This window comes from Rosa chinensis, chromosome 5, assembly GCF_002994745.2.
Source record: "Rosa chinensis cultivar Old Blush chromosome 5, RchiOBHm-V2, whole genome shotgun sequence".
Classification (NCBI taxonomy): domain Eukaryota; kingdom Viridiplantae; phylum Streptophyta; class Magnoliopsida; order Rosales; family Rosaceae; genus Rosa; species Rosa chinensis.
This window is the reverse complement of record NC_037092.1, coordinates 43,995,740-44,016,343: the sequence shown is the minus strand read 5'-3', so window position 1 is coordinate 44,016,343 and position 20,604 is coordinate 43,995,740. Positions and strand designations below refer to the sequence as shown.

Below are 20,604 nucleotides of genomic sequence, written 5' to 3'. Positions count from 1 at the left end.
GTAAAATGGCTAAGTGAAACACCAAGTCTCACACATGCACGGCTTAGGTCTCCCGAAGCCAAAAAGTAGCCAAGAACTCACCAAAATAAATTGGTACGCTCAAGGCCTTATGGTACTTACAATGAAAAATGTGAGCAAATATTTGGGGGAATTAATTTTTGGTTTTGGAAATTAAAAACTAGAAAATTAAAATTTGCAAAAAAGTAAAGTGCTAGAAATTTAAAGGTTTGGAAAACAATGGACAAAATTTGGGTACTAAAGCATCCACTCTAGCAATCATTTACCGTAACAACACAATTTTGGCACACAACAAAAGGGAAATGGCGCAATCCCTAACTCTAAGCCGGACTAGGGCCTTAGAGTGATAATGCAAATCCGGACTAGGGCATTCACATTCTCATAGTACGAAAATAATGTAAATCCGGGCTAGGGCATTCACATTCTCATATCACACACATTAAGACCGGACTATGGCTCCTAACATGCATAAAATGGCATTAAGTCAATTTTTAGAGACTGACAATTTGCTCACGACAACATGCTCATTCATAAAATTAAGCCACTAATTAAATGAATTTCATGATGAGGACAAGAACTAGTCATAAATTTGGCCAATTTTTATAACAAATTCCCATCGAAAATTACGCAAAGTCATAAACAAAAACCACAACACACTTTCATTAAGCACCAAAAATTAATGTCATTACATGATAAAAATTGCTAGGGCTTCAAGCCCTAGACCCAAATAAGAAACTACTCACAATCCATCAACATACCCACAAAGAAATTCATCAATTACAAAAAATTAAAGCAAGAAGAGAGTAAAGAAAAGAGAGAGACCAACACTAATCACAACTACACTAAAGAGTGAGAATGACTAGTTTGGAATTATACTCTCTCTTATACCTAAACCCGGATCCTTGACAAAATGATTAAATTTGATTGAGGAATGGTGAAGAATAATGAGAGGTGAGAGAGAAATGGATCTTGGTGAGGAGGTTCTTTGTGAGGAGAAAAAATTGGTGAGGAGGTTCTTGGTTGTGTTGCCGAGAGGAAGAGATAGAGAGAGGGTAAGTGGGTGAGGTCGGCTTTGGTGTTTGAGAAAGGAAAAATGGGGATGGAATATGGGTCTAGTGGTGCGGCTGCAGAGAAAAAAAAAAAGAAGATGGGAGACCTGGGCGTGATAGATAGAGAAGAGGGGGAAAATGGGGTTTTTTCTCCGTGGCTTTCAAGAGAGGAAAAAAATAGAATAATGGCTAGCTGGCCACAAATGAGAGGAAGAGGGGAAAAAGAAAAAAGAAAGAAAAAAAAGAAAAGAAAGGAAAATGCTGCACGGGTGAGAGGAAGAAGGGAAAAGGAAAAGGGAATGGTGTGCTGACGTCATCATGACGTCAGCATGGTGCAGATATTAATTTTTTTTTTTTCCTTTTCTCTTTTATTTTGTTTTGCTTTCTCTCTTCTTCTTTTTTTTTGTTCTTCTTCTTTTTATTCTCTCTTCTCAATGCACTTCCGCAAATGCTACCGGAGGTAATTGAATTCCGCTCCCTTGATGGCGTTGACCACGGTTGACCCGCATTGACAATTTTGTCCTTTTGTCGGAAACTCCAATTTGCTCCAATTTCGCACCATTTTCTCTCGTTTTCGCAATTCCGCTTATTTTCTACAAAATAAATAAAAATGTATTAATTACATATTAATTGACATGAGAATTGACTTAATTATAGTGCTTTAGATATAATTATACGCATATAAATGCGTATAATCACACCCCCACACTTGAACTTTGCTTGTCCTCAAGCAATCTAAATGTAAATTTAATCCAAAAATCTACTAACTCACAAACATATAGATAATGTAGTATTAGCTTTTCCAACCATAACCCTCGGAGAACTAGTTATGTACATGACCATGAAGTAGACATAAGCATAACATAAGATTTTCGAATTTGTAAGGCAATTAAGATGCACATATGAAAAATGCTCAAGTATATGCATGTGTTGACCATGTGTCAAATCAATCCACCATAATCAAATAGGCACATAGAAGACCCGATATAACCCACTAAACTCACATAGGTTCACTAAATATTACCGCTCAAGTGTTTAGGGGTTATATGTGTTTCACTCAGAAGCAATTTCACAACACGCGCCGCCATATGCTTGCTCTTCGATCTCATCTCCGCTAGGTAACCCACAACATTCAAGATCAAGAGGTCTTTTATTTGGTTGTAATGGGGCTAAGGGCAAGTGGCTATAAGAAATGAAGGATAAGGAAATACAAAGTCCATAGAAATCGGTGAAGCAACTCTCTCTTGTAGAGGTTTAGGACTTTTGCTTTCGAATGCTAAGTCACTCACTCTAAAACCCAATATACAACCCACACTACACTATTCTATAAACAAAATAATACTATATATTTTTTCATCTTTTTTTTTTTTTTTCTTTTTTCTTTTTCTACACTTTTTCTTTTCTTTTCTCTTTCTTTCTCTTTGAACTTTCTTTTTATTTTCACAACTTCTTATCTTTTTTTTTTTTTTTTTTGAACAACTCACTCTTTTTTTTTTCTTTTTCTTTTTTTCTAAACAATATCACTCACCCCCACACTTATTCTTTTGTAACCTCACACTTTTGACTTTTTCTTTCTTTTGAAGCACTCAAACATAAAGTCATTCTCTCGAATCGCTTCACCAACTACCATGGAATGGTAGGATAAAAGTGTATAGGCTAGGTAGGAATTTGTGGTGCAAATGAACAACAAGGCTAAATATATATAAATAGGCTCGAAGTGGCAATCTAGTGGTAAATATTTTTGGGCACATGCTTCTTTGGCCGTGGTGGTATTGTGCCTAATGCCTCCATCCTTTCTATCATGTCGCAAGCTAAAAGTAGCCTCAAGAGGTCTCAAGCAAGTTCTAGATACGCAATGTCATGAAACTGTACACACATGAAAGAATAAGTGAATGAACGATGCATACACTATATATATTAGGCTCAAAATCTCACAAATAAGACATGCAAGTTAATCGAATAATCTATATGCTTCTCTAACTATGATGAACGAACCTAACATAGGCTATGTGCACACATATAATCAAGCATAGATCACATATACACTCAATCACAAAACAAATTCAAAGTCCTAGATCATGCTCAATCTATCCACAATCATAACAAGTTAAGTCCATGTCTCGTCATTGGGGTTGGAAAAGGCATTAACCACTAAAATATAATTACATAAAGCTAATCTAATTTATTATTATTATTATTTTTTAATAATTTTTTTTTTTTATAGGGCGCCCGAGCCCTCACCCCCACACTTAAAACCAACATTGTCCTCAATGTTGCAAAGTGAGCTCGAAAGCTAAAATTCGTGTCGGATTTAGGCATGAGAGTGAAGTCCGGGCGTAGGCACAAAAGATAACTATGAAAATGAAAAAAATCTAAATGCGGAGAAGAAATGCGAAAACCCCCTTTTGTAGACATCCCATAGCTCACGACCTTCAGAGAAGACCAATAGACACCAACCTCAAGGCATAAGCCTTGACTTCCTTTGCGTATGCTCCAAGTTAGGCTCCATGGTGCTTAAATGGTTCAAGTTTCCATTTTCAAGTGAATGTGGTCGTTGGAGCTTCAATCCTCCCCAAAATAAGTATCAAGCTTCACCCAAAAAAAACTCCATCTCCATACCCTCCCAACCTCCAAAAGCATGGCCAAAAAGGCCTTATTCAACTACTACTTCTATAAAAAGGATAATCAAACTCTCAAAATTTGGTGGGGTTGCCTCCCCACTAGCGCTTCTTTTTAGAGACCTCAAAGCCGGTCTATCTCATATTGCTTCTCACTTCAAGGTGGCGTCTTCAAGGAATTGCACCTCTTTACAAGCCTCATAAGTATGGTCAAAGTAAGGCCTTAGGCGATGCCCATTGACCTTGAATGTTTCCCCATTCCTCAAGTTCTTGACTTCAATGGCTCCATGTGGGAATACCTCAACCACTTCATACGGTCCACTCCAACGAGATCTTAATTTTCCGGGAAAAAGATGAAGCTTGGAATTGTATAGGAGCACCTTTTGATGAGACTCAAAGATCTTCTCAACAAGTCTTTTATCATGTGTTACCTTTGTCCTCTCCTTAAACAATTTGGTACTATCATAAGCCTCCCTTCTTATTTCCTCCAACTCATAGAGATCAAATTTTCGCTTCTCACCCGCTTTGTCTAGATCAAAATTTAATTGCTTTATTGCCCAAAATGCCTTATGCTCAAGCTCTACGGGTAAGTGGCAAGCCTTGCCATAAACAAGTCGGAATGGAGTCATGCCCAAAGGGGTCTTATATGAGGTACGGTATGCCCACAAAGCATCATGAAGTTTGGTGCTCCAATCCTTCCTTGAGATATTCACCGTCTTCTCTAGAATTCCCTTCACTTCCCTATTGGAAATCTCAACTTGCCCGCTTGTTTGCGGGTGGTAGGGAGTGGAGACCTTGTGTTTAACCCCATATTTCTTCAAAAGTGAAGCAAATGCTCGGTTGATAAAATGGGAACCACCATCACTTATGATGAACTTGGGTGTGCCAAATCTAGTAAAAATGTGCTCCTGGAGGAATTTGAGAACTACCTTAGCATCATTGGTCCGAGTTGCTTGCGCTTCTACCCATTTTGACACGTAATCCACCGCAACAAGAATGTACTCAAACCCATTTGAATTAGGAAAGGGCCCCATAAAGTCTATTCCCCATGTGTCAAAGATTTCCACCTCAATGATGTTAGTCAAAGGCATTTGGTCTCTAGAGGTGATTCTCCCCACTCGTTGACATCGGTCACACTTTTTGGCATAATCATGAGAATCTTTGAATAATGTGGGCCAAAAGAAACCGGCTTGTAGGATCTTGAAAGCGGTCTTCTTTCCACCAAAATGTCCACCACAAGTGTGGGAATGACAATGCTCAAGAATATTAGGAACTTCCCATTGTGGCACACATCTTCTCAAAACTTCGTCTTGACCAACTTTCCATAGAATAGGGTCATCCCATACATACCGACATGCATCTCTTCTAAATCTCCTCTTGGTTTGATAGTCCCAATCCTCCGGAATAAATGTACCACCACTTGCCCAATAATTGACAATGTGAACAAACCATGGAAGCTCCTTTGATGTAACGGTAAAGAGTTGCTCATCCGGAAATGAATCAACAATAGGAATGGTACAATCATCTCCCCCATCAATAAGTCTTGACAAATGGTCCGCTACCACATTTTCCTTGCCATCTTTGTCATGAATCTCTATGTCAAACTCTTGTAGAAGCAAAACCCATCTAATAAGTCTTGGCTTGGAGTCTTTCTTGGCTAAGAGATACTTCAATGCCGAGTGGTCCGTGTGCACAATCACTTTAGAACCCAAGAGATAACTCCGAAACTTTTCTAATGCAAATATGATAGCCAAGAGTTCTTTCTCCGTTGTTGTGTAATTCACTTGAGCTTCATTCAAGGTTCTACTTGCATAATAGATAGCATGCATCAATCTCCCATGCTTTTGTCCCAACACCGCCCCTAAGGCAAAATCGGAAGCATCACACATCAACTCAAATGGGAGTGACCAATCGGGAGCACACATAACAGGAGCACAAGTCAAGAGTCTTTTGATTTCATTGAAAGCAATGAGGCAAGCTTCGTTGAAGTCCCAAGGAGCATCTTTTGCTAACAAATCACATAGTGGCTTGGATATCTTGGAAAAATTTGGAATAAATCTTCGATAAAAGCCGGCATGTCCCAAAAAACTTCTTATACCTTTGATGTTCACCGGTGGAGGTAGCTTTTCAATGACTTCAATCTTTGCTTTGTCCACCTCAATTCCCCTCTTAGAAACCACATGACCTAAGACAATGCCCTCTTCCACCATGAAATGGCACTTCTCCCAATTCAAGACCAAATTGCTTTCTTCACAACGCTTCAAGACTAGGCTCAAATGGTGTAGGCAATCATCGAAAGTGTTACCATGAACCGAAAAATCATCCATAAAGATCTCCATGAATTTTTCGGTCATATCATGAAATAGAGCCATCATACATCTTTGGAAGGTTGCCGGAGCATTACATAAGCCAAAGGGCATACGCCTATAAGCAAATGTACCAAAAGGACAAGTGAAAGTCGTCTTTTCTTGGTCTTCGGGAGCAATCACAATTTGATTATATCCACTATAGCCATCTAGGAAGCAAAAATAGGAATGTCCCGCCAATCTCTCCAACATGTGATCAATGAAAGGTAGAGGGAAATGGTCCTTTCTAGTAGCACTATTCAACTTCCGGTAATCTATGCATACCCTCCAACCATTTTGCACCCTTTGAGGAACATCTTCTCCTTTGTCATTCTTCACCACTGTCATTCCTCCTTTCTTAGGAACAACTTGTACAGGAGAAACCCATTTTGAATCCGAAATAGGATAAATCACACCGGCATCTAGAAGCTTTGTCACCTCATTCTTGACCACTTCCATCATAGGAGGGTTAAGTCTTCTTTGAGCATCTCTAGAGGGCTTGCTACCTTCCTCCATGTAAATGTGATGCATACACTTGCTAGCACATATTCCCTTTATGTCTTCTATAGTCCACCCCAAAGCTCCTTTGTGCTCTTTCAACACTTTCAATAACTTGGCTTCATCAACGTCACAAAGCTTGGAAGAGATAACCACCGGCAATGTGTCATTAGGTCCCAAAAATGCATACTTGAGAGTAGATGGGAGAGGCTTTAGCTCAAGTGTAGGAGGAGAAATAATAGACGGCAACAACTTCGGTTGAAGATCAAGCATGCTAATAGGAGTGTGTGAGGAAGAGGTGGGCATAGCAACTTCAATAGTGGAATCATCTTCTTCAATACTTTTGTCATTGAACTCTTCTCCATGATGCATAATAGAAGCTACTAAAGAATCCTTGGCACTTGTTTCAATGAAAGTCTTCTCCACCATGGAATCAACCACATCTACCCGAAAACACTCACCTAAGTGAAGAGGACTTCTCATGGCATCAAAAATTCGGAAGCCAATAGTAGTATCAAAAACGGTCATCGTCAAGATTCCCTTCTTTACACTAATGTTGGTATCGGCGGTGGCCATGAATGCTCTACCAAGCAATATAGGAGATTCATCCTCCTCAACATCAATACTCTTAGCCATGTCAAGAACAACAAAATCCGCCGGCACATAGAGAGAATCAATCTTCACAAGCACATCTTCTAGCATCCCTCTTGGGTAGACAACACTCCTATCCGCCATTTTCAATGAAATTTTTAAAGGCTTAAGATCATCAAGACCAAGTGTTCGATAAATATCATATGGCATCAAATTAATACTTGCTCCTAAGTCCAACATTGCCTTGTCAAAGAATCTTGACCCAATAGTGCATGGCACGGTGAAACTACCGGGATCTTTAAGTTTAGGAGGCAATTTTCCTTGAAGAATAGCCGATACACTCTCACTTAGACAAACTTGTTCATGCTCCTTGAATGCTCTTTTGTTTGTGCACACATCCTTTAGAAATTTAGCATAAGAAGGCACTTGCTTTATGGCTTCCAACAAAGGGATATTGATGTTGACTTTCTTGAACAACTCAATGAACTCTTTCGTTTGTGCTTCTTGCTTCTTCTTTAACTCTTGCTTCCGCTTCACTTGAGGATAAGGCAATGGAATCTCATAATCCGTCATATCTAGAGGAGGCACACAAATTGGACCCTTTCTTGGCTTTTGAGCTTGAGTAGATGCTTGACCACTTGATGGATCCCTAGGGTTACTTATGGCTTCATTGGGGTCCCTAGCCTTCATAGCCTCACCCAAATTATCAAGAGCCATGGAATTCCCATTCTTAGGATCTACAATATCTCTAGAAACCATCGGTTGCACAATAGAAGGATTTGTAGTCTTGCCTTGAATAAAAGTGGGAGAAACCGAAGCTTGGCTTGTGTGAGGCTTGTCAACATTAGAAACTCCTCCGGAGGGTACATTTTCTTCCCCTCCGGCTACCTTATCCACCCCCTTATTTCTTCCTTTTGCATTCAAAGCCACATCACCCACTCCAATTCCCGGGGGTACATTTTCTTCCCCCCGGTTCCCATCCTCCTTTGAATTAAAAGCATGTAAATAATCATTATTCAAATTGCCACGAGGTACATTTTCTTCCCTCGTGGCACCATCATGCATATCACTATCATCACTATCATATTCCTCAACCAACACATAACCATCATTAAAATGTAGAGAGGTAGAGTTGGGAACATGTGTGGAAGGGGAAACACAATTACCAAGAGAAGGTGATATAGTAGGAGAGGGAGCATTAAATGGGGCATTCACATGCAAAGGGGATTGAGAAGATGAAGGTAAATATACCTTATTGTCATATGTCCTCCCGCTTCGAAGAGTAGTAATAGCCTTGGCTACATGCTTCGAGTTCTTCTCCGTTGTGGAAGGAAGAGCTCCCATTGGTCTCTCACTCAAATTGGTTGCTATTTGGCCCATTTGTATCTCTAATTTAGTCATGCTTTGTTGTAGATTTTGATACCCTTGAGCTAGTGAAGAGATGTTTTGCTTGGTCTCCACATTGGTAGAAGTTTGAACCTTGAGGAACTCACCCATCAATTCTTCAAAATTAGGCTTCTTTGGTTCACTTGGAGCTTGAATCGGCATGCCTTGAAGAATAGGTGGGGAATTGTAGCTCTCGCCTTGATTTGGACCTTGAAATGAGCTAGAATTGCCTTGAAACTTGCTACAACTATAGCCAATACCTTGTGTAAACCCGGGAGAGACATTTGGAGCTTGGAATCCTTGTGAAAAAGCGGCTTGACCATGAGAATAAGGCATATATGCTTGCTGCCCTTGTGAAGAAATAGGCATAAAATGAGTGTTTCCTTGGTGCACATTGCCATGGGGCATGAAATTGGATGATCCTTGGCCTTGGTTGCCTCCAAAGCCTTGCTTTCCTCCTTGGTGCATATTAGAAACTCCACCTTGATCTTTCCAAGAAAAATTGGGGTGATTTCTCCAACCGGGGTTATAAGTGTTGGAGTATGGATCATTTCTTGGGTTCCTTGGCACAAAACTACCCACTTGGTTAACATGCTCCTCCATAAATTCCGGATATTGAGAAGATAAATGGCACTCTTGAGTGGAATGTGCTAGGTTCTCACAAAGCAAACATGGTGTAGAAGTCGCCATCTTGACTTGTGCTTGAGGAGGGTTTCGGTTAACTTGATTTAGAAATTGGTCAATCTTGCCTTCTAACCTTTTGAATTCATGCATAGAAGGCCCGGTTGATGTCCCTTGAACCTCATAAATACCACTTCGGTTAGGTATACTCTCCTTGTTATGCACTTGACGTCTCCTTGTATCAAGATCATCCCATTGAAGGGAGTTGAGAGAAAGCTCCTCGTATGTGTCCCAAGCGGCATCCGGGAGTTTACTTGCAATAGTTCCACCACTAAAAGTGTCAACCCTTTGCCTTTGATCCGGCATCAATCCTCTATAGAACTTGTCCACAAGGAACCACTTCTCTAACCCATGATGAGGACATGACATCTCCAAGTCCTTGAATCGCTCCCAACACTCATTAAAACTTTCTTGTGGGAGTTGTTGGAATGCAACAAGCTCATCTCTAACATTGGAAGTTCTTGAAGGAGGAAAATATTTTCCCAGGAAAGTTTCTTGCATCTCAACCCATGTGCGTATGGATCTAGGAGGCAACTTACTTAACCACTTCCTCGCATAGTCCTTGAGTGTGAAAGGGAACAATCTAAGCTTCAAATCATCGGGATTGAGACCATGTAGTTGAACGGTAGTACACACTTCTTCAAACTCCGCAATATGATCATAGGGATTATTTGAGGGCATGCCATGGAATACAGGTAGAATGCTCAAAGTACTTGGCTTGATCTCAAAATGATGCTCACATGGAGGGAGCACAATACAAGAAGGATGATCAACAATTGTGGGATTAGTGTATTCCCTCATTGTCTTTTGCTCCCCCATGGTGTTTGTAGGTTGTGATCTTAATGGACTCGGTGAAAGGTTGCTTGGATGTACTCTTGGTCTAGGAGGTGCTCGCTTTCTTGGACGACATCTTTGTCTCTTTGGAGCTTCACTCATGCACCTCGCAAAAATATGACCACGTAAGAAATACTCAAGAATTCACAAACTAAGCAACTTGAATCCAATTTCACGCTTCACAATAAATGGGAGATGTAACGAGATAAGATAAGACAACAATTAAACAAGAAAATAAAATAAATTAAAGCAAAGAATAAGTGAAAAGCTAACAACTCAAGAAACTAACGACTAATTAGAAAATGTAATAAAAAAAACTAGCAAAAAAGTCAAGCAAAGTGACGATCGCTATCGATGCTCATGTCTTACATGTACTACAAAGTAATCCAAGGCCCGTCACTTCGATAGAAATAACCACAATGTCTCAACAACAAATCACACAAGTAAAAAGTAACAAAAATAAGCAAAGTAAAACAAACGATCACAATTTTTTTTTTTTTTTTTAAGCTACACACAAAAAGAAAAATTAACTACGACTAAGAAAATAATGCAAGTAACCTAACAACCTAAAACCAAGGGATTAGAGATATTACACTCTAATCCCCGGCAACGGCGCCATTTGATTTGATGCCTAAAATGCAACTTACGCGCAACAAGGACACGGTCATCAAAGAATTGGGAAATATTTAAACCCGGAAATATCGTACCTCGGGGATCTTGAGCTAACTCAAATCCAATGGTTTATGGGTCACAAAAGTCACTTGCTAAACTAAAAGAAAAAAATAGTAAAATGGCTAAGTGAAACACCAAGTCTCACACATGCACGGCTTAGGTCTCCCGAAGCCAAAAGGTAGCCAAGAACTCACCAAAATAAATTGGTACGCTCAAGGCCTTATGGTACTTACAATGAAAAATGTGAGCAAATATTTGGGGGAATTAATTTTTGGTTTTGGAAATTAAAAACTAGAAAATTAAAATTTGCAAAAAAGTAAAGTGCTAGAAATTTAAAGGTTTGGAAAACAATGGACAAAATTTGGGTACTAAAGCATCCACTCTAGCAATCATTTACCGTAACAACACAATTTTGGCACACAACAAAAGGGAAATGGCGCAATCCCTAACTCTAAGCCGGACTAGGGCCTTAGAGTGATAATGCAAATCCGGACTAGGGCATTCACATTCTCATAGTACGAAAATAATGTAAATCCGGGCTAGGGCATTCACATTCTCATATCACACACATTAAGACCGGACTATGGCTCCTAACATGCATAAAATGGCATTAAGTCAATTTTTAGAGACTGACAATTTGCTCACGACAACATGCTCATTCATAAAATTAAGCCACTAATTAAATGAATTTCATGATGAGGACAAGAACTAGTCATAAATTTGGCCAATTTTTATAACAAATTCCCATCGAAAATTACGCAAAGTCATAAACAAAAACCACAACACACTTTCATTAAGCACCAAAAATTAATGTCATTACATGATAAAAATTGCTAGGGCTTCAAGCCCTAGACCCAAATAAGAAACTACTCACAATCCATCAACATACCCACAAAGAAATTCATCAATTACAAAAAATTAAAGCAAGAAGAGAGTAAAGAAAAGAGAGAGACCAACACTAATCACAACTACACTAAAGAGTGAGAATGACTAGTTTGGAATTATACTCTCTCTTATACCTAAACCCGGATCCTTGACAAAATGATTAAATTTGATTGAGGAATGGTGAAGAATAATGAGAGGTGAGAGAGAAATGGATCTTGGTGAGGAGGTTCTTTGTGAGGAGAAAAAATTGGTGAGGAGGTTCTTGGTTGTGTTGCCGAGAGGAAGAGATAGAGAGAGGGTAAGTGGGTGAGGTCGGCTTTGGTGTTTGAGAAAGGAAAAATGGGGATGGAATATGGGTCTAGTGGTGCGGCTGCAGAGAAAAAAAAAAAAGAAGATGGGAGACCTGGGCGTGATAGATAGAGAAGAGGGGGAAAATGGGGTTTTTTCTCCGTGGCTTTCAAGAGGAAAAAAATAGAATAATGGCTAGCTGGCCACAAATGAGAGGAAGAGGGGAAAAAGAAAAAAAGAAAGAAAAAAAAAGAAAAGAAAGGAAAATGCTGCACGGGTGAGAGGAAGAAGGGAAAAGGAAAAGGGAATGGTGTGCTGACGTCATCATGACGTCAGCATGGTACAGATATTATTATTTTTTTTTTCCTTTTCTCTTTTATTTTGTTTTGCTTTCTCTCTTCTTCTTTTTTTTGTTCTTCTTCTTTTTATTCTCTCTTCTCAATGCACTTCCGCAAATACTACCGGAGGTAATTGAATTCCGCTCCCTTGATGGCGTTGACCCGCATTGACAATTTTGTCCTTTTGTCGGAAACTCCAATTTGCTCCAATTTCGCACCATTTTCTCTCGTTTTCGCAATTCCGCTTATTTTCTACAAAATAAATAAAAATGTATTAATTACATATTAATTGACATGAGAATTGACTTAATTATAGTGCTTTAGATATAATTATACGCATATAAATGCGTATAATCAGGTGTCATCATTTCACCCCCCAAACTCTCAATTTCACTTTTTTACCCCCTGAACTTTCCAATTTTTGTCTTCTGTGCCCAATCTCTCATTTTTCATCCAAATTGGACGTTAAGTCCGATAATGGGGCCCACTTTGAGGGCTAAAATGGTCAATTCAAAATTTAGAAAAAGGAAAAAAAAAAAAAAAACAGTTTCGACCTCTCTCTCCCTAAAACCATTTCTCCTCCCACTGTCACCGTCACACTCCATGCTCCTCTTACCACCACCATGCTGGCAACGACCATGATCCATGAGCTCAGAAGATAAAGCATTGCCACCAGAACCAGCCTCGACATTCATTTTAGTTGGGAAAACTGCTTCGAGACTGAACTTGTAGCATTCCCATCATAATCTCCAATTGCAAATTTGCGAATGAAAAGAAATGGAATCAGAAACGAAGACTCACGGATTGTCATTTTCATCATACTCAGGAAATGGAATCAGAAACAACAAATTTGCTAATTACAACATTCCCAGTACGTCATTCACCAAAATCCTAATAAGTGTACGCTTAAAAGAACTGAACAATTATGAAGAGGGCATACAATCCCAGAAACTAAAGGCACACAATTTCCTAAAGGCTCAATCACTCGATTCACAGAAAACAGAAAACGCAGGAGTAACAAAATCATAATCATTAGAAGATAACAAATGCAATAAATCAAATTTCTTGACAAACAAAACAAGGAAACCCAGTTCCAACCTTTCTATAATCCACAAAAAATCTCAGCGTAGAAACAAATTCACAACCCACCAAAGAACAAAACCCCAGAAACCCAATCCCAAATCACCCAAAACAGATAAAACCCATATGAGATCCAGGCTCCAGAGTCCAAATTGGCAAGCAAAAAACACTGATCAGCAATCAATCCTAGTAAAGATTCGAAATTGAAGAACAGAGTAGAACAGAACAGAGAGAGAGCGGGCTGCTCACAATGTAGCGCTTATAGAACTTTTTCTTGAAATGGCTGATGATGTCAGGGCTAGAGGCCATGTGAGGAGGGATGAGGATGTTGGCCCAGTAGTCAGCCCATCTCGGGTCGTTGTAGTCGTGAGCCGCCACCGCTATCTTCTTCAGCTTCTGTGGGTCGTCTCTCTCCTCCCCTATTATTCAAGATCGGCGTTGCTTCCCTCAGATAGGAAATCGGAGATCGTTTTCAACGACGATCGGACTTTATAGGGGAAGAAGTAGGAGTTCTCGGCAACGAGGAGATGGAGGCGGAGATTTGGTCAAGGAAGGGTTTGAGGTGAGTGGGATCGGTGAGTCGGCACTAGGCGAGTTGGGAGTTGACGGAGGACTTGGAGATGGAGAAGTAGGAGAGGAAGGTGGAGGTGGACTCAAAGGAAGGGGAGGGGTCAGAGGAGTTGGCGGCGGCAAGGAGCTTGAGGGAGGTGTCGACAGAGAGATAGATTTGGAGATGTGGATCTGAGAGAGAGAGAGAGAGAGACAAAGAGACAGAGACAGATTTGGAGATGAAAGAGAAACCGAAAGTGAAGGAGAAAGGTTTTTTTATTTTTTGTTTTGGGTTTTTTTTTCCTTGAAATGACAATTTTAGCCTCAAAGTGGGTCAAGTAGTCAGAATTAACGTCCAATTTGGACGGAATCAAAGAAATTGGACACAGCCGACTGAAATTGGAAAGTTCAGTGGGTAAAAATTCAAAATTGAGAGTTAGGGGGTGAAATGATGACACCCCCAAACCTCAGGGGGGTAAACTGAAATTAATCCAAAAATTAAAATAAAAACATAGTATAATATTTACACAAATATTTACAACTTACGAAAATAAGGGGGGTTTTAGGTTTTAGGATTACGAAAATTAAAATAGATAAAATTAAAACACAAAAACACATATACACAAGTGGAACGCAAGAAACAAAGATCAAACCTATTCCAAACATCAAATTCGATTTAAACCCCACAATTGTTCTTCCAAGTCATGAGAAAGAAGTTGATCATGTAAAACATTTGAAGCAAATGATTTCCCATATTTTACTTTCCTTTACTAATTAATCGAAGTGAAAGCACCTAGATCAATCCTGTCAAACATGCAATCAAAGTCTAGAAAGATAACAAATCAAGACATGTTCAACGCAAAACACATAGAGAAAGGTTATCAACTTAAGTGCACAACCTAGTATGAATAAGTTCATCTATTTGCAATCCTTTTCAATTGAATTTGATTTTTGTCCAAAACATGTACTACTTTTGATTTAAGTTCACAAAACTATTAGGTGAATCATTAACTTAAATCTAGCACCAATTATACATAAACCCTAAAAGTTTCGAACCAATTAGAATAAACATATAAAAGATATCAATCAATTAAATTCAATCGAACAATCTCACAAAAGCAACTTAGAATCACAAATATAGGAATCGAAAACTTTATTTAATCATGGAAATTAGGCTTTAACTTTGCCCTAAACATTATATGTTAACTAGAACAAAATCATACGAATTCAAACAAGGAAAACTGAAAGAGGCTACAAGGAAAAAAGGTTGAATTACACAGTGAATGGAGATGGTGATGAAGAACTTGAACGATGAATTATTGAATCTTGAAAGCAAGCTTCAAAACTCACGGCTTCAAGGTGGTTTATGGAGGGATGGTCATGGCTTCTTCTTCCTTCTTCCTCCCTTGCTTGAGATCGCAAAAGATGAACTAGAGAATGGAGAGAGCTTTCAGGTTATGGAGTAATTTTCTGAATTCCAAGGGTCTCTTTAACGTCAAGAATGAGGGAGTATATATAGGGGAACGGCAAAGGCTCTCCAAGCTTCATGAATCTTCTATTATTTTCCAAGGAATTATCAGAAAATGCCACATAACACCAACCAATCGCAATTTGTCATGTAAGCCCTATTGTATTGTCCAACCAATCAAAAGTCTTCAAAATAAAGTCCATATCCCTTAAAATATATTATTGCCTAAATATATAGGATTTATTTCTGATTTTCTTCACCAATTTCAGCCATAATATCCTTAGAGAAAGTAGGGGACGAATCTAGACTTGTTTTGAACCTTTTCTTATTGCACACACTTCTTCTTTCCTTAAAACTCTCCCTTGAATATCTCTTTGCGTAATCTTTTATTTTCTTCTTGATTTTCACGCCATCTCCTTCTTTTCCTCTTGGCATTTCACGGAAAACACACATTATACTTCTCCCATGCGTCACAAACCCTAAATCCAATGGGCTTTTATCCATTTTTGCCGAAAATCCAAATTAACCTAGAAGGTTCTTGGGCCTTGTTGCGTCATCTTCAAGCCTTGATGCCTCCTCACGATTCCAAGAGTCATTTCCCTTCATTATTTCGATCATACTTCTTGGACGGCTTAGGAGTCTTGCTTTGTCAAAGTTTCCTCTTCTGAACAGGTTTCCTGGTTGAAACAGGGAAACTTCATGTCTTCATTTCAGATCATTTATGCAGCCCTTTGTGTCTTGTCTTTAACTCCCTCCAACGTTGACTAGCTCCTCTTTCCACTTTCAAGCTCATTTCAGCTCATTTGTGCGAAGGTCCTGAAAATAGAAACTATTACTAAAAATAGAAACTTTCTAAAAATGAGAAATGGAAACTTTCCTAAACTAAAATGGAAACTTTCTAAAAATAGGAAATAGAAACTTTCCTAAACCAAAAGAATTTATTTAAGGAAATAACTAAGTAAAAATGAGGAAATAACCGTTAAAACATCGCATTAAAATGCTCCTATCAATATCTCTAATTCAAAATCATATTATAACTAGATCAAGTAACCTAGAGTTTGGGCCAGACGCATATTATAGATTTACTTGAACACCTTTCTTATTTAAAAAAATAATTTTAGATCCCAACTACACATCTAATTTGACTTTCTATTATGCAGTACCAATATTAGTTACGTTCAGGTAGAAAACTCAAAAACAAAACATAAATAATAAATGAATAAACTTTAATCAAAACATAATATTTTATTTATTACATCAACAGTTGAAACTTGCAACTAATGACAAGGATAAACTTATGCTACTAAATTAAATGGTACTGAAGTTCAAAATATAATTTTTGTCATTCCTTATAGTTATTACAAATAAAAATACAGATAAAATTATGTAAAAGGTCTTGCTAAATGTACCAAACAAATATCTATGTATACCCAACACACAAGAAGTTATCCTATATTTCCAATTTTACCCTTACCATTTCAAAAAGCCTTCTAGCCGTACCCAGCTTCCTTCCCCAACTCTGTCAAATTTTCTTGCTGGCTTTGTTGACTATCCCTCTCCACTAGGTAGTTTAACTTTTTCATCATTTAGAATATTGGGTTTTTGAGTTGCTCCATAGGGTTGCAATCAAAATTTGTGTAGGCTTTGAATCATGTTAGATTGTCAGTTGATATAAAACGGTATGGCTTCGTGAAAGAAGCAATTGCCGAGATGATAAAAGAGACATGCCAAATTGATAGTTAACTATTCAATTTGGAATTGCAAAACTAGTTAAAGCAAATAGGGAATGGTGGTGGGTTCAATCAACACCATAAAACCATGAATATAATTTTCATCCGGTAGCAAAAGGGAAACTAAGCCAACTGCTTAGGGAGGAGAGAGCGATCAAAAAATAAGCCGAGTGCTCAGGCAAGAGAGAGAGAGAGAAGAGAGAGAGAGAGAGAGAGAGAGATTAGAAAAGGGTAGCTAAGCCGTCACTCATTACGCTATCACAACAATCGCCATCGGAAAGGAGGCCGCAGAGGTCTGATTTTCGTAGTTCTGACCTCATATTAATGTTCACTAGTAGAATAGCCATATGTGGTTGATTTTCACAATTCTGATTGGGTATTGGAAAGTTAAGTTGTTTGCCTTATGGTTTTCACAGAGGGAGGAAGAAAATGCTGCTGGAGATGAGGGGAAAGAGCCACCGACAACGGTTGGCTGAGGAACTGAAGTGTGGTGCAAATTTTTTTTTCCCAACCATACAAGGATAAAGTTGGAACAATATGATATAAAATATTATTGTTGGGTTTACTTAGAGGGGAATTTCTGGAATGCGCCCTGCGTATGGTGCGCCCCAGACGAAAGTCAACGGAGGGGCAAAATGGTCATTAAATCTTTTGCAAACGACAAGGTTGTTGCAGTGGGTAAAAAGCTCTTTACTGTGGCGCCATCCCTCTCAATGAAGGGGTGAAATGGTCATTCACATGCCAATCAGTCGGGGTCTGCCTAATCGAAGAGTCAGGCACTGAGTGCAGACTGACACCCGCACACTGATTGAAGTTGAATGAGAACTCGGAGGTGAGAGAACAGTCAGTGGAGGAATGACAAACCAGAAGCTATGTGTCTGATTCTTGGACAGATAGCTCTAAAGGTTATTACCGTATTGCCTCAATCACCTCCTTGAAAGGGTCTCATGACTCATCTTCCTCCGAACCTTCGACCATACTCTGAAACTTTGGTCGCTTTCGCGTGTCTTCTCCCTCTGTTCTCATTTCCAAACTCAACGAATTCTGTTTTTCTGAATTCAACCAAATATCAACACACACAACTCACAGCACAAATCAAAATTAAGGAAGTAAACGAATTCTATGTTTATGAATTCAACCAAATATCAATACACAAGTTGTGTAACACAACTCACAGCACAAATCAAAATTAAGAAAACCAATGAAGATCGAAACTGCCACCACGACAGCGGCACCGCGACTGTAGAACTTACCCAAGATCATCAACTCAGCTCGGCCAACCATCTGGTTGGACCTATCATTCTTCCGAGTTCTAGCACCAGGATATATAGCTACCGGAAAAGAGTCAGAAGTCTGGAATTGCTGCAGGAAACCGCAATCACAGTAAAAATCCGAAACACCCAAAATACAATTTCTCCAAAACTTAATCGAATCGAAGCACTACTTGCATAGACGTGTAGAGCACGACGAGTAGACCAACTTCCGTACAACATGCAGGCTGCACCGCCACCGGAGTCGCCGGAAATTGCTTGAAAGCTAGCGGAGTTGCAGCGGCTTCTTGACGTCGTACCGTCGCCGATTGGAAATAATTTTTGGCTTTGATTTTGAGGGAGAAAGTTTGAATGAGAAGAGTTGCAGGGAGGGTAACTGATGGGCCTTTTCAACTTGTTTCAATTTAATTCGGTTGCAGTATCTTACTAGAGCACAGCAGCACCGCCAGCGGTGATCGAGTCGCCGGAAAACTGAATCAAGTGGTGAGCTGCCGAAGACTTCGGCCTTCGATTCTCTCTTCAAACTCGGCCCATGCACAAACCAAGATCACGGGGACGCCGGCGATGCAATCAACTCACTAGCGGCCGAGATACAGTCGACTCACTGTCGTAGCTTCGCGAGTCTGGAAAACGGCTTCTGGCCCCTTGGATCTGAATTGGTTATTCAAAAGCCTAGAATTCAATTTTGATAATGGGTAGAGATCAAGCGGTGGGTTTATTGACGGCTAACATTGCACAACCTTAATTAATAATTTTTAATTATTTTGGAAACTTTGAAAAATCATAATAAATAACTTACGTGTCTAAAAAACTTTCCGAAAATTCACACGAACTCGTCTCGTCCCGTACTTTATTATCAAATCCATCAATTAAAGATTCCACATAAAGAAAAATTTTAGAAAATATTTTTTAGATCTCTAAATAATCACCGAGACCATAGACTCAATTTATAATAATTCCACTTTAACTCCTTACTAAAAAAAAAACCACAGGCTCATGGAATATTTCATTTTGGTTGTAAAAAATTTAATCAATTTTGTATTCGTTTCGATTTCGATCCACTTGGTCAAATATAGTTACTTTCATAACTATATTTATATATCAAATTTCTCAAAGGGCAACACATCAAGACATACAACACTGGGAAAACCGACCGTAGGATAAGAGGATTGGAATATTTTATTCATGTTGTAAAAAATTCAGCCAACTTTGTTATTATTGCGACTTCGATCAATTTGGTCAACTAATTATACGCTTATACTTCCCTAAGGGGAGCTAAATCACAAAGAGATAAACTTCCTAAAATTTTAATATTGGTTGATATATCTGATACCCACGAGAGTGTAAGAACTGAAAAATCGAGAAAAAAAAATTGCAAATTAGTGGTTATGTGCATATTAGTTTTATGTGGTGTCTAGGTTTATGGTTGACCTAGTAGATCGAGAACCTAAGGACGACGAAAATAGCTGAAATTTTAACCATAATTATATCTTCTTATCATGATAACATCCAACGGCCGATTTTGATGTAGTTTATTTCCTCCACATTGTTCCTCATGGAAGGTACAGTATGTGATAAAATTAGACTAATAAACAAGTTGGACCACATTAGTATACATATAAAGATTTTGTGCGATCTAAAAAATCAAGATTAAAAATCTATAAATTTGACATTACCCATCTATTTATAGCATCTTCATATGAACTCTGTAAAAAAATCAATCATTTTCGTCATCATTTCAACATCAAACAAAGCGGTCATCATTTTAACATTAGGTTATATATCTCATACCCACGAGAGTGTAAGAGCTGACAGATTGAAAAAATAAGTTGCGAGTGAGCGGTAATGAGCATTTTAGTTTTATGTGTATTTAGGGTTTAAGGTTGACCACGTAGATCGAGACCCAAACTACGACGAAAAAAATTGAAATTTTGACCATAACCATTTCTTCATGTGATAATCATATCTAACGGTCGAATTTGATAAATTATATTTCATCCACCTTGTTTGTCATGGAAGGTATACATCTACATGTAATAAGTTAAACTACATTAGTAGCCATGTAAGCATTTTGTGCGATCTAAATAATCGAAATTGAAAATCGATCAATTTGATATTATCCATCAATTTATAGTGTATTATTAGGTACTGTGTAAAAAAATTAACCCGATCTGTCGTTATTTCGACATTAAATAAAGCGGTTAACTCTTTATATGCTTCTACTTCTGTAAGGGGAGCTTAATCACGAAGAGATAAATTTTTAAAAATTTTAATATTAGGTTATATAGCTCATACCCACGAGA

General features: G+C 38.6%; 1 protein-coding gene and 1 non-coding gene across 2 annotated transcripts; one reads left to right on the top strand and one right to left on the bottom strand.

The window, feature by feature from the left end:
- Positions 1-3,671: 3,671 nt before the first annotated feature.
- On the bottom strand, positions 3,672-15,305 carry LOC121053079. The gene is made up of 2 exons (XM_040519449.1): positions 15,183-15,305; positions 3,672-12,455 (listed from the first exon to the last, which is right to left on the bottom strand). Exon 2 carries the CDS (start codon positions 10,120-10,122, stop codon positions 3,838-3,840), a length of 6,285 nt encoding a protein of 2,094 aa, XP_040375383.1. The 5' UTR covers positions 10,123-12,455; positions 15,183-15,305; the 3' UTR covers positions 3,672-3,837.
- Positions 9,533-9,639, top strand: LOC112168515. The gene has a single exon (XR_002924277.1). It is a non-coding gene; the product is annotated as a small nucleolar RNA R71 (small nucleolar RNA).
- Positions 15,306-20,604: the final 5,299 nt, after the last annotated feature.